The following is a 12,489-nucleotide window of genomic DNA, read 5'->3' as shown; positions in this document are numbered from 1 at the left end:
GCTGCAGGATAAAGGTCTGTGGTATGAAATCTACCAACACAAATTTTATCAAAAGCCTTGGCATTATGCATGTGAAAAATGAAGTTTTGATATTAGATGTGGCATTAGAGGAGGCTATTTGCTGAAGTTTTTCTTGGCCAGGAGTAGTGCAATCATCACTTTGACAATCACCAGAGACTCAAGAACGTCATTGCATCTAGCCTAAAAATACTCCGGCACACAACCTCTGTAAAACCACAGTGTGTCAGTTTTTGTCTTCCATTTTTATGTTCAGGCCCACATTTGTTCATTTGCAACATCTATTTGAAACTGTCTTGTAGTACCTATCCACGACACTCTACATGCAGTTTGACAGTGTTGGCGGCCTTGTTCAGTGAGTTGAGGGTCGAGGACATACATACAGCAGCACTGTGGTCTGCACCCTGTCCGCTCATACTGTTCTATCTCTTGGACATGTTGGGCTTTTTTCACGGTCTTTGTTCGCTGGAATGACACAGGACTGGTGAGAAGGGTTGAATGTGTGTAAATAGTGTTGCACCTGACTCCCCTCTGGGCATGATATACTAAAATGTTTCTGTGCTCCTCGATGACCTGAAATGTGGTTTGCAGAGTGCCTTTTAATTATCTTTTGACCCCTGCAAGGTAAGGCCAAAGTTGCTCACCACCCGGGTTGGCTATGCCCCCCTATTTGTCAGCTGCTGTGGCCTAGGTTATAAAGATGTAGGCAGGCTTTAGCAAGTAGGATCAGTGTGGCTGGGTGGGTGTTATGTTGTGAAAGGGAGTTCAGTCATTGGGCTCCACCCATTGTACCCAAAGAGTCCAGTAGAGGGTGGAGCCTGTGTCAGATAGAGCAAAGGTTACAATACCTTAAAACCTGAAAACCTTAGTTCTTTCAGCACAGGTTGAGCCCTCTACCTAGGGGCCTTGTCTTCAACCAATTCAGGAATGTCCTGATTGGCAAGCCACGTTTATTCCTTCAGTGGGCAAATGTATGCTTATGACTGGAGGAGAGTATTACCCAGAGAATCCAGGGCTCCACCTATGCTAATAGAACTAGGGTTACAATATGGTAACCTTTGATATAAGAGTGGAATTGATCTTCTTATCTAACTATTAGCAAGGCCAGTTGAGATAATGGACCACCTTGAGCCTTGGATGCTTGCAAAAACATTTCATGCTTGCCTGGCAGCAGGGCATAGCATACTGTACTGAAAAACACATTTAAAAAGATAATTAACTTCATTAAAATACACATAGACCAGTGGAGGAAAAAAAAACTTAATATGCCTCCGCTGCTAAAATAAAACAGTAATAGCAGTAATGGCACTAATTAGGTGAAGTTCGGCACCAGTCCTGGAAACGTGTGAACTTTTTTGAGCTGCAATTAAATTACATGAGGCAGCTGAGAGATCTCTTGTGACAAGGCTGTCCGTCAAATCTGACTGAATTGGGACATTGGTTCCCCAAAAATGCATTGGAAATGAATGGCAGTCTGTTACTGGAAAGTAGAGGAAGAGCTATAAATCTTTAATTTACTATGGCAGTGTTTTTCAAGAAGAATAAACTGTTCTCTTATGAACAATTTTTTTTTTTTTTACAAAAGTAAGAAGATAAATCATAATGTATAATGTTATATTTAAGGGGCTTTGGGGGGTGTACTTGCATAAAAGATGAATAAAAAAAACGTTAGGGCATCCGTCTATGCTGCAATGTTTGTTAGTAGGAGTTAGTAAGAGACTATATGTAAATGGGATTGTGTGGTACAAAATGTCTTAGCAGCATTCCTGCAGGCATGTAGTCAATGAGCATTTACAGTCAAAAGCTGAACAACAAACCTGGATATGTTGAAACACGTCCATCTCAGAAATATGTTGTGCATATATATCCTGATGGATATGTTTAAGCTGTAAATACATGCTCACACCCATTACCAGTTTCTCACCCTCTCTTGTACAGCTGTTTAGGGGTGATCTGAAAACAATAACTCTTTGCAGCATGTCTCTGCTGATCAGGACAGTTTCTGTTTGTTTGATCATTGTTTTGACTTAGAGGCAACATATTCACAGTTGAAGTGGCCATTTTCTCTAAGTATATCTGAAATCCCCGGGCTTCTGCAGCAGTCTCACTTTTCACATTGTGTCCTCCTCTGAGAAAAATCAAAGCGTTCAGAATGAGATAATAAAAGAGCGCACAAACAAACAAACAATGCTTACCTGACTGCGTGCAGTCAGCTGTGGTGCAGATTTCATCTATAAGAAAATGCAAAACAAAACATTATTCAGTCTGATTTTTTTTTTTTCAGTCATCAGTCATTATGTCAAATGCTCAGTCTCTCCTTCCCCTTCGCCTATTTTCCTTTATCTATTTCCATAGCTGTCTCAATAACCCTAAACTATTTAGAAGTGTTGCTTTCACTCTGTCAGGAATAATTTTGGTGCTAAACTGTTAATCAAATTCAGTCTGACATATACTGGCGCACACACACCAGTGAGCTGTCATTTGACCATAAATACACTGCTTCACGTGTAATGTGTGAATGCACAGGATGTGCACACACTCGAGTGCTCACATAGATACAAACATCGACAAAGTAATTAAACGTTCTCACTGCAGATTGCAGAAGATAATAATAGCCCAAAACACACACAACATTTTTTTAAATGCACCAGCAGTAGATTGGCTTTTTTCATTAGGTTTTTGTGTGTTCTTGACCTGCTGGACTTTAAAGTTGCTCCATTTGTCAATAATTAATCAGTTCATGTGTTAAGCTGTTTATTACCCATGTTAATGTCATACTTTTAGATAGCTTGTACCACATCGCAGTGATCCGTCATCCTTGGACTTCCTTGTGATTAATAAATCAGCATGTCATGTAACAAGGACTTTGTGTCAGTATCAGTTTAATAAATGTGATATCCAAGTACAAAAAGCAAACAACGTCAGGATATTAATGATTAAAAAACCCATGTCACACTCATATTGTGACATTGATCTGAGTGAAGCAGTTTTGATTGGGTTCCCATGGTGAGGACGGGGGGGGTGGCGGTGTCTGTTCGATTTCACTGTGTCCATTTTAAATGATCTATTTCTCATGCTGTGAACTGATGACATTTAGAGCTAGATATAAGATACACAATTCTTCATAATTCACAGTCTGAAGTGTGAAATAGCACAATGTTTGGAGGTGCAGAGTGTTGTGTAAAAATCCCTGAGAATGCAAAGGAAACTCGAAAAAAGGACCTTTGCACATTGCATTCTTCTTTCTGGCTCAGTGGTTGTACTTTTGCACTATGCTTTAAAACCACACAGCTCAAGTGTCTTCTGTTCACCTGAGCAAAATGCTGCTCTTTAGCGTGCTCCTTCATGCTTGCCATTAACGAAGAACTCAGCTGGAAGTGACGGTCAGTGCATGAACACAGTTTAATGGAGGCAAGCTTTAAAAGTTCCTAAAAGCTCCATTAATGTCACGGTTACCAGAACGAAAACAACAAATGTCCTCTGAGAAGAATGGCTCCCCGAAAAAACTTTTTAATTACATAATGCACTTTTTTATCACTCTGGTTTTATATTAAGGTTTACCAAATTTTCAATTTTTCTGTGAGTCACTCAAGTTTTTATACATTTCTCACTCTCATTCTGTTTGCTGTCTGGGTTCTTCAGCACTCACCAGTCTTCTGTGTGGCAAAGAGGATGATGAGGGCAACGATGACGATGAAAAGCAAGGAGACAATAGTAATGAGGCCGACCTCCAGGGAGGTCCAACGGGGCTTCTTAGCCGACTTGGGGGGGTTGGTCTCTGTCATTCTCAGCTCTCCTCCTTCAGCTGCCGGCTGTATCAACTCACCTGAGGAAAGACAGAGAACCACAAAGGTAGATCAGTAACTATTAGGACAAAGACAGGAAATCAATCAGCAACACTTCAGATTATCAATTAATCGTCACTTAGCAGGCAAACATGCCAAACGTTTACTGGGTGCAGCTTTTTAAATATGAGAATGTGCTACTTTTCTCTGGTTTTATATTATTTTGGACTAAAGGTCAGACAACACAAGTAATGGTTAGATGTCACCGAAATTTCCTGATATTTTACTTATTACTTCATGGATTAATTGAGGTATTACCTTATACATTGATTGGAATAAATCTGTTCAAATGGTCTAACAAATCTGTCATGACCACATGCATTTCATCATGTCAGCGTCAGTTAAAATTCCAATCCTTGTAATCAGTTCATCTTTGAAGTCATCAGGCTAAACACTTGCTGACTGCAGCCTCTCAAATGCTTGTACTTGATTATTTTGTCACTTTGGCAACATACAATTTCAGTCACAATATATACATTTTGATATTAATAAAGCGAACATTTTTGTGAAATCTCTTTTTGGACACATGCTGAAGAAAGAAAAGGAGTGAAAGGGAGATAAAAGACACCTGACAGTGATAAGAAAGCAAATGAGAAAAAAAGACAAACAATATTTTTTTTAACCAGTCCTCAAGCAAAAGGTGAGAACAATGGAAGTTCTTACCCTCTAGTGGCAGTACACTCCAGACCAAAAAAAAAAAAAAAAAAACAGAAGAAAAAATCAAGAAACACACACTTCAGAAGAACAGAAAACAAGAGGGACCTTTCCTCTGCTCCTCACTACACTGTGTTGTTTTCTTCTCCGGGGCCAAGTGAGAACTTTACAAAGTTCATGTAACAAGCAGTTAAGTCTATCTCTGAAGGCAATTAATCCTTAATCCCTCACCGAAAGGCACGCACACACACACACTCATGAAATCATGAAACATGAGCATGCACACACATACACACACACGTCCCCAGCCACGCTCTCACACACACTTTTACAAGCTGGTGTCATGAGGCGTCTGTGCAGATGGGTGGGTCTCTCTGCGTGCTAGCTGAGATGAGAGCACCGCCCGACCAAAGGACAAAGTCTCTTTGAACGAGTGTGCAGCCACAGAAACATCCACATGCATCACTCTCACACATAACCGCAGTCTTAGTGAATGTCAAAGCCCCCATCATTCTTCTTCATGACTAAACAATAGTCCAACGTAAAGTAAACTCCCCCGGTTACCGTCATTATCCAGGCTGGTAATTGGCCATTACTGTACATACTAACCACAACTCCCACGCCGGCACTGCAGCATGCATGACTTCACCACGGGTCATGAGATTTATTACAGGACAGTCGTGGCCCTGCATGTAATGGATATCTTTCCTTTTGCAGTGTTTGTGTTTGAAGGATGTGATTCTACGATGGGCACGATGGCAGCTGAAAACATGGGCCGAAAATGAGTGACTGAAGGCCTAAAAACAGGGGACGAGACAGTTAAATGACATGAGTTGATGTGTTAATAAGAGCTTCCTGTCAACCTCCCTCTGGCTGGCTGCAGGAGGGGGTAGAAACTTTGCATCAACTTTTTTTCTCCCTTTTGTGCAAGCAAACACATCATCGTGACAGCAGTCCCACAGCTCCAATAACACCATGTGTGCACGTCAGGCTTGAAGAGGCTATCTATTATATTCATTTACTCTAATACTCTACTCTAATCCTGACACTGTGCATGCCAAGAAAAAAAATCGCCAGTGAAATGTATTAAAAAGGAAAAGGGACATAAAGATGGGGTGAAGGAATGTGTGATGTGCAGCACGAGAGTGAAAAAACAAGGAGGGACTCTGGACCCTGAGAGGCCCTAAATCATGTTTAAGTGATTTCCTCTCATTGTGCTGAAGCATGTTAGATATGGATCTTAAGGAGCACTTACTGTATGTCTGTCTCATGCACTTACTTCACACACAATGCTTACTGTTGTGTTTCCCTACATGACTCCAGAGGAAGTAGATATTGTGCATGTATAAAATCCAGGTAATTCTCCTTCCCTCCCAACATTGCTTGTGGGTGGATTAACTGTTGGCACGGTACATGCATGACGCTGATGCCTTAAAGGATGTTTTCTTTGTGAGGGAGGAAGGTCTAATATGCGTGTGAGTTATTTGTAAGCTGTCATTTCTGTTGCTGGTGTGGCTGCTCCTGTTTTAGGACGCAGTTACTGGTTTTACTTTTCATCATTCTTTTTTTCTTGAGTGTGTTTTGGATGGTATGTGTCAAATCTCTCTCTCTCTCTCTCTCTCTCTCTCTCTCTCTCTCTTTTTGCCCGTCATGATATATCTGAAACATAAACAGTCCCCATGTCTTGCGAGACCTCACAAACTCACTCAAAATTAAACCCATCATTCACTGAGACGCCTGAAAACACCCATGCGTCTGCACACACACATACACACAGGTATACACAAGACTACTTGCACAAAGTCACTTTTTTTTACAACCTCCATCCATGAGAGTCATGAACATGTCATGTACCTAATTGAGTTTGAATAAGTGCAGGAATGTGGCCTACTTTAACTTAAAATAACACCTTCTCTGGGATAGGATTCTCAGCACTGGGCCTGTAGCTGCACACTGAAGAGTAAAATCACTTTAAAATCATTTTTTGGAGGAGGTGACTTGATGCCCAAAGGTGCTATGATGTAGCTGAAATGAAGTCCACCTCTTAAATTGCTTTCCTGATGTTTATATCTGGTAGCTGAATGAATGAAATAGGGGAAATAACTTTTAAAGGGATATAACACCAAACTTAAAACATCACCAGCGCCCTTGCAACTCGTATACAGTGAACTACAAGCACAAAGTGAGGTTAGGATACCCAGCTTTAATGCTATGACAGTGGATCAAAGTGTTTTCTCCAACGAGCAAATGCAACTAGGTGTTAAAACTCCTGTGATAAAAATATTCAGCTGCAGCACACACGGTGAGCAAGACGCAGTTAAATGCGTGCCAGATCCTCATCTCCTGTTGCACGTCGGGAATTCCAAGGGGGGTGGCATGATCAACTGGTGCACGCTGCCCCGTGTCACCCAGCCGGCACACGCAAAAAAAAAAAAAAAAATTAAAAAATAATGCACTCAATGGCGCGCGCGCACACACACACACACACACACACACTCACACACACACAGAGATGGAGACGCACACAAATGGCACCGCGTTATAAGAAGCGCTCGGGGTGCGTGAACGACTTACCAGATGTGTCGGGAAATTTTCGGTCGATGATATATATGGGCATCACATCCACTGATCAAACATCCATCAAATCCACAAAGGGAGCGCAAAGTGCTGATCGATCTGTTACAGGCTATCTATTGGCTTCACCCTGGATTTCAACAAGGCACACACCGATCCCGCCTCTCTTCTCCTTCTTCTTCTTCTTCCTTTGGCTTTCTATTCTAGGAGTGCACATTCACACAAACACACACACGCGCGCACACTCACGCACAGACCCTTCAGTCCAACTACCCACTGTACTGTACCACATCTACCCACAGAGGATCGCTGAATTCAAATGACCCATCAGACTCGCGGCGCAATTGGTCAAGTGTGTGATCCACGGGGATCCCATATTTATACAGCCTATGACATATAGTGAGGCAGTGAGGCAGCCCTCTGAAGTTCCCTGTCTGTTTCCTCCTCCGTCAGGGCGGCGTTCAGAAGTGACCCTGTCAGCGGCACGTGCTGCCAGTGGCACCCTAAATAGCTCCCGGGCGCAGGTTCAGGTGAAGAGTGTGATGAAGTGATGACTTGTATATTCTCATGTACTTACACGCAGGGCTGCCTTTTGATCCAAAGCACTTCATGGTGAGAGGGTCCATACAACAAAATCCCTGCTGTAATCACTGAGAATCACCGTGCTGAATTAATAGTGACCAACTGCTTTAATTACTGGCTCCAGTCATATAGAATAATAAATAGTATCTGAAACAGCATTTTGAAGTATAATCAGGTACTCAGTCATGTTCATGTCCACACAATGCAAGATAGGGGAGGGATCGCCTGAGTCTCCCTAGACCCCACTTTAGGAACCACTCCTGTCACATAAAACCAAACAATTTAAACCCTGGACCAAAGCATTTATTTGACTGTCAGGTCCAACTGTGCTGCATGCTGTCATTTCCGGGCTGTGAGAATTATGTCAGTAAATCAGATTCGGCTGTTCAATAAGAATATTTGACAAAACATTATTTTTTTCCATATAGAGTTTGAGAATTTGAACAGGGTCTAAGGAGACATTCAAGCCCGGTCTCACTCAGAAGTCATCGAAATCTGGTGCTTGGGCAGTGACTTGCGGCATCAGAAAGCAATGGCCGGTTGCCGTTATAGTTCAATGACATTTGGCACCATCAGGGGGAAACGCAGCGGGACAAGAACAAAGGTTAAGGTGGCAAAAGCCCGACAGAGAAAGTGGAAGGGGTGGCAGATGGATCCAACAATCACCAACTTTCCCACAAGAGAGCGGTGTTTGCCTCCCGTAAGATTCTAGAGGCAACCCCTGTTCTTTTTTTTTCCTAAACCCAACCACGTGTGTTTGTTGTTGAAGAAAAAACAAGAATCAATTCGGGGTGTTGTAGCAGTGTAGTTTATTTTGAAAGATACTGTATGTTAACGTTAAATTTCTTGTGAAAACAGAAGTTGATTCTGAAAGAAGACAGTTCATGTAACAGGCAGAACTTGACATGGCGTCCCAGAGTGTCGACAACCAACGCACCCCAAACATCAATATGTGACGAGGTTGGAGTGAGAATGTGTTGGACGTTCAGGGTGACAGCAACACTCGTGTAACATGGTAAATAAGTCAAGTTAGTCCTTTGAGCTAAGGTGGGCTAATATGCTAAAGGCTGATCGGAAATGTGCAACAGTATTTTTTTTGCTGACACTGAATATCAAACGAAAGCCAGAGACTGTATCGTGTGACATTGCTTTGAACTGTGAATTTAAAAAAAATAAGTAAATCACAACTTCTAAGCAAAAACAGAAGTTATCTCGGAGCCTCTCTTCTCCAGGCAGCTGCCTCTGTTCCACACAAGCTCACTCTGGGTCTGGGTGTGCAGCTGCCTGTACCACAGAGCAGCGTAAAAGAGAGGAGCGCTCAGGCTGCAGCTACATGTGGAGCCTCAACGTCCCCAGAAGTACACTGTGTGCTGACTGACGGGAAAAAAAAAAAAAAAAAAAACCTGCTTGACTTGAATCATCTCAGTTGACTGAGGGGCCTCCACATGATGATTAGAATATTCATCATTCTGGGGGCAGCTCTACTCATCCCAATGTAACCATGATTGGAGAGGCTAAACAAGGTTATACAAAATATTAATAAAGGCTGCACTTGGTGGTGTTAAATACAACCCTTTCCCCAATATGTGAGTTGAATTTCACAGAATGCTTGTAGTAATGGTGCAGAGTGGGTAACAAATAACATTTCGACACATTGGCAGGACCTGGTTCACCCTGAAATCTGTTGAACAGAAACAGAAAGCTTCAAATTTAGCTTAGTTTTAACCTACAGACCTTACACATGCAGTTTTCTGACAGGCAAATCTCAATGCTTTTTGGTTCCTCTACTGCAGATCACAAACGTCCTATCACAGCAACATGTCAATCACAAAAGCAGCTAGCTTCAGCACATTTATCGAAGCAGTGTCTAAATTATGAACATTTACTGAATGCTGTCATTTACAACAAAGGTTGAACCAAGACAATTGCCATTGTGCTTCCGTGCTGAGAGATTAAACCTCTCACCAGCACCATATATTATATTTGATTCTATTACTTTCTTACTCTGTGATCTTTGAACTCTACACCATGAGTGGTTCCTGAACCTATACATGTTTTTACAGTATGGTGACATGGCTCGCTGTCCAGCACCTTAAAAAAACTTTTACTCTGACCTATTCACTGTGTTTAGTTGCTGCTGAGTTACATATGGTCTCCTGCTCCAGTGTTAAATACCAAAGTTCATCAAAGGGTCACTTCAGTAAGAGCAATTAGCTCTGCAAACACATGGGGATGTTGGGTCCAAAAGTTAAAGTTAGCATTAAAGTGAGAAGGCGGCAAAGACCACATCACTGCAGAGAATAAATGAGCTGCTTTCAGTGAAAGCTAGGAAATTCACCAGATGAGTCACCAGTCATCATATGGCTGATCACAGTCATGCAGTCAGTGTTCTTGCTGATGTGCCATTTGTAACAACTGAAGTTGTGAAATGTATCTTAATGACATAACTGTGTTTCCTATGAATAAGAGTGACACAGCATCATCGGACATTACCTCATGTTGCTGAGTTAGTTGGGTCTTGCTTCATAAGGATGCCTGTTGTTGAGCTCTTGTTTCGCTTCACCTCGCAACTCAAGTGTTTTAATTTATACATACAGTTTTGTTTCAAGTGAGGTGGAGTGCTCGTTTCCTAATACATTTTTAATGACAGTTAATGATTGGAAAATACTGACATGATTGGGAAACTGTAATTTTTCTAATCTTTAATTACCCCCAAACCGTTTCACGTGGCCCCCAGACGTCATCTCTTCATAGGCTCTCATTACAGCAACATTATCAATTACCTACCCTAAACTTAAAAGATAAATGCTTATGCAAGTCTATTTAAGTGTCACCTCATCATCCCATCCATGTTTTATTGCTTCTGATAAAGAACAGCATGATTCCCCTCTGAGGAATTTCCATCTGTGTGTATATCTTTTGAATATCTGCGAAGCTGAACTGACAGCAGTTTTCACAGCAGCTGCCTGTCAGTGGATCTAAAAGATGTTCACATTTGCAGGCAACGCAACCCCTGTGATCATATTTTCCATCATTTTGTTGCTATGCTCTTCAAATAACACCCCTCGCCGCTTCTCTGTTGGCCATTTGAGCTCAGTTCGCTGTCAGTAAACCCAGCATGTTATGGACTCCTGGAGAGTATTGGATTTTAATTGCACTGTGCCCAGGGTGACACAGGTATTAAACAGTCTTTTGTTGAAAAAAAATAATAGGCGCACGTGTCCAACAGATACAAGGACTCACATGCACTCTCTAATACTCTTTAGTTTTTCTCAATGAAACCAACCAGTGCCAAACACAACTGACACACACATATCAAGTAGCAACATGCACATTGGGTCAGTATCATTTACATGCAGACCATGCCTCTCTGACGCCATCAGTGTTATTTTAATTGTTAATAGGAAGAACCAACATCTGCGTGGTTTGTTAGATATGATGCAACATCAGAGTTTTGGGTGATGTCCTTGTGGTTTTGCTATCAATTAATATGAACCTTTCAGAACATGAATCATGTGTGCCAGAGAACCAGTCTTTCAAGGAGGCATACAGCATGACTAATAAGCAGTTCTGCATTTGGTCTACATATGCTTGTGAATCACACAGACCAGAAAGTTTGTCACAAGTCTAAGAAGTTATTTTTCATCAGGTTCTTTGGTTGGATCAAGGTCACTCAGATGGCTTGTTCTATCAGCACCCTCTCCTCAAGGAACTGTCAGGGGAGTAACTCTCCTATCAGCAACAGACGGGCTGTCCAGTTCCGCTCAAAGTCTGCTGTCAGTGCACATAAACACACACACACACACACACACACACACACACACACACACACATACACGCACAATCTGACTCCAAAGTACAGAAGCACAGAAAACACACCCACCCAGGCAAGGACTCACATAGACTACACACACATTAATAAGCCCACTGCTGTCACTCAGAGAGAGGGGCTTTCAGACGTAGGCTTGTGCTGGTCATGAGGCAGCAAGAAGAGGAACATGGAAGACGGACAGCGAGATAAGAAGAGGAAAATGGTTAAAAGTGCCAACTTACCCAATATTTCCAGAGTGGCACAGACAGCTCGGGAGTTTTTTGGGGTTTTTTTGCTTTTGTTATCTTTGAGGAATTGGACGGAGGAAAATAATGTTTTGAGTGTGTCCGAGAAAATAATTCCACTATGATAAAAATGTTATTTTGTTGTTCTTCACAACTGCATGATACTGGTAGTACTGTCCTTTGCACTCACTTCTGTGACTTATGTGACTGAGTATGAAATACAATGTGTGATAAAACATTAGCTGAGGGTACACATGGGAAGCACTCGCAGAATTGAAGCAAGGCTGGATGATCACAAGGTCTCTGTTCAGACATGAGCACACACAAAGGTGGTTATATTACATGGACACTGTATTTACCTCATTCTCTGGGGATTTACATGACCAGTAACCACCACATGTCTATTCAGAGCCATTACCCTGACGAAAAAACAAGTTTAACCATTATATTTTATGGTTAATCTCATGGGGACAAGCTTTTTGTCCCCAGCATGGGAGATGAGTCCCTGTATTGTGACTGTGCTGCTTGTGGTCCCCACAATGTGCTAAGTACATGAAAACATTCTTTCCTAGTATATATTATTTATGCAGAGATTTTATTCGTGATGATGCTCTCAAGGTTTTTCCAATTTTGTTTGAAATGCATAAGTGGGACAAACATCTCTTTTTCTTTTCTCTGCATCTTCCCGTGTGTTCACCTGCATCATTGCTTTTATGATTATCAGTTTAGTACCTGTCACGAACAAAGGCACAATTGAAGA

The 12,489-nt window shown here is 41.8% G+C and overlaps 1 protein-coding gene across 2 annotated transcripts in view; it reads right to left on the bottom strand.

Moving 5' to 3' along the window:
- LOC125889458 (neprilysin-like) overlaps positions 1–7,395 on the bottom strand; it is a 38,561-nt gene extending 31,166 nt beyond the window's left edge. Inside the window, exons 1-3 of one of the 2 annotated variants that reach the window (XM_049577486.1) lie at positions 7,092–7,395; positions 3,668–3,844; positions 2,214–2,249 (exon numbers count right to left, since the gene is read on the bottom strand). In XM_049577486.1, the coding sequence (XP_049433443.1) occupies positions 2,214–2,249; positions 3,668–3,844; positions 7,092–7,134 (256 nt within the window). In that variant the 5' untranslated portion in view covers positions 7,135–7,395. Of the gene's footprint in view, positions 1–2,213; positions 2,250–3,667; positions 3,845–4,526; positions 4,851–7,091 lie in introns of those variants that run through there. The other variant, XM_049577487.1, reaches the window with a different exon arrangement.
- Between the last annotated feature and the right edge of the window lie 5,094 nt (positions 7,396–12,489).

This window comes from Epinephelus fuscoguttatus, linkage group LG5, assembly GCF_011397635.1.
Source record: "Epinephelus fuscoguttatus linkage group LG5, E.fuscoguttatus.final_Chr_v1".
NCBI classification, from domain to species: domain Eukaryota; kingdom Metazoa; phylum Chordata; class Actinopteri; order Perciformes; family Serranidae; genus Epinephelus; species Epinephelus fuscoguttatus.
Note: the sequence above shows the minus strand (reverse complement) of the source record. Positions and strands in the feature narration are given on the sequence as shown.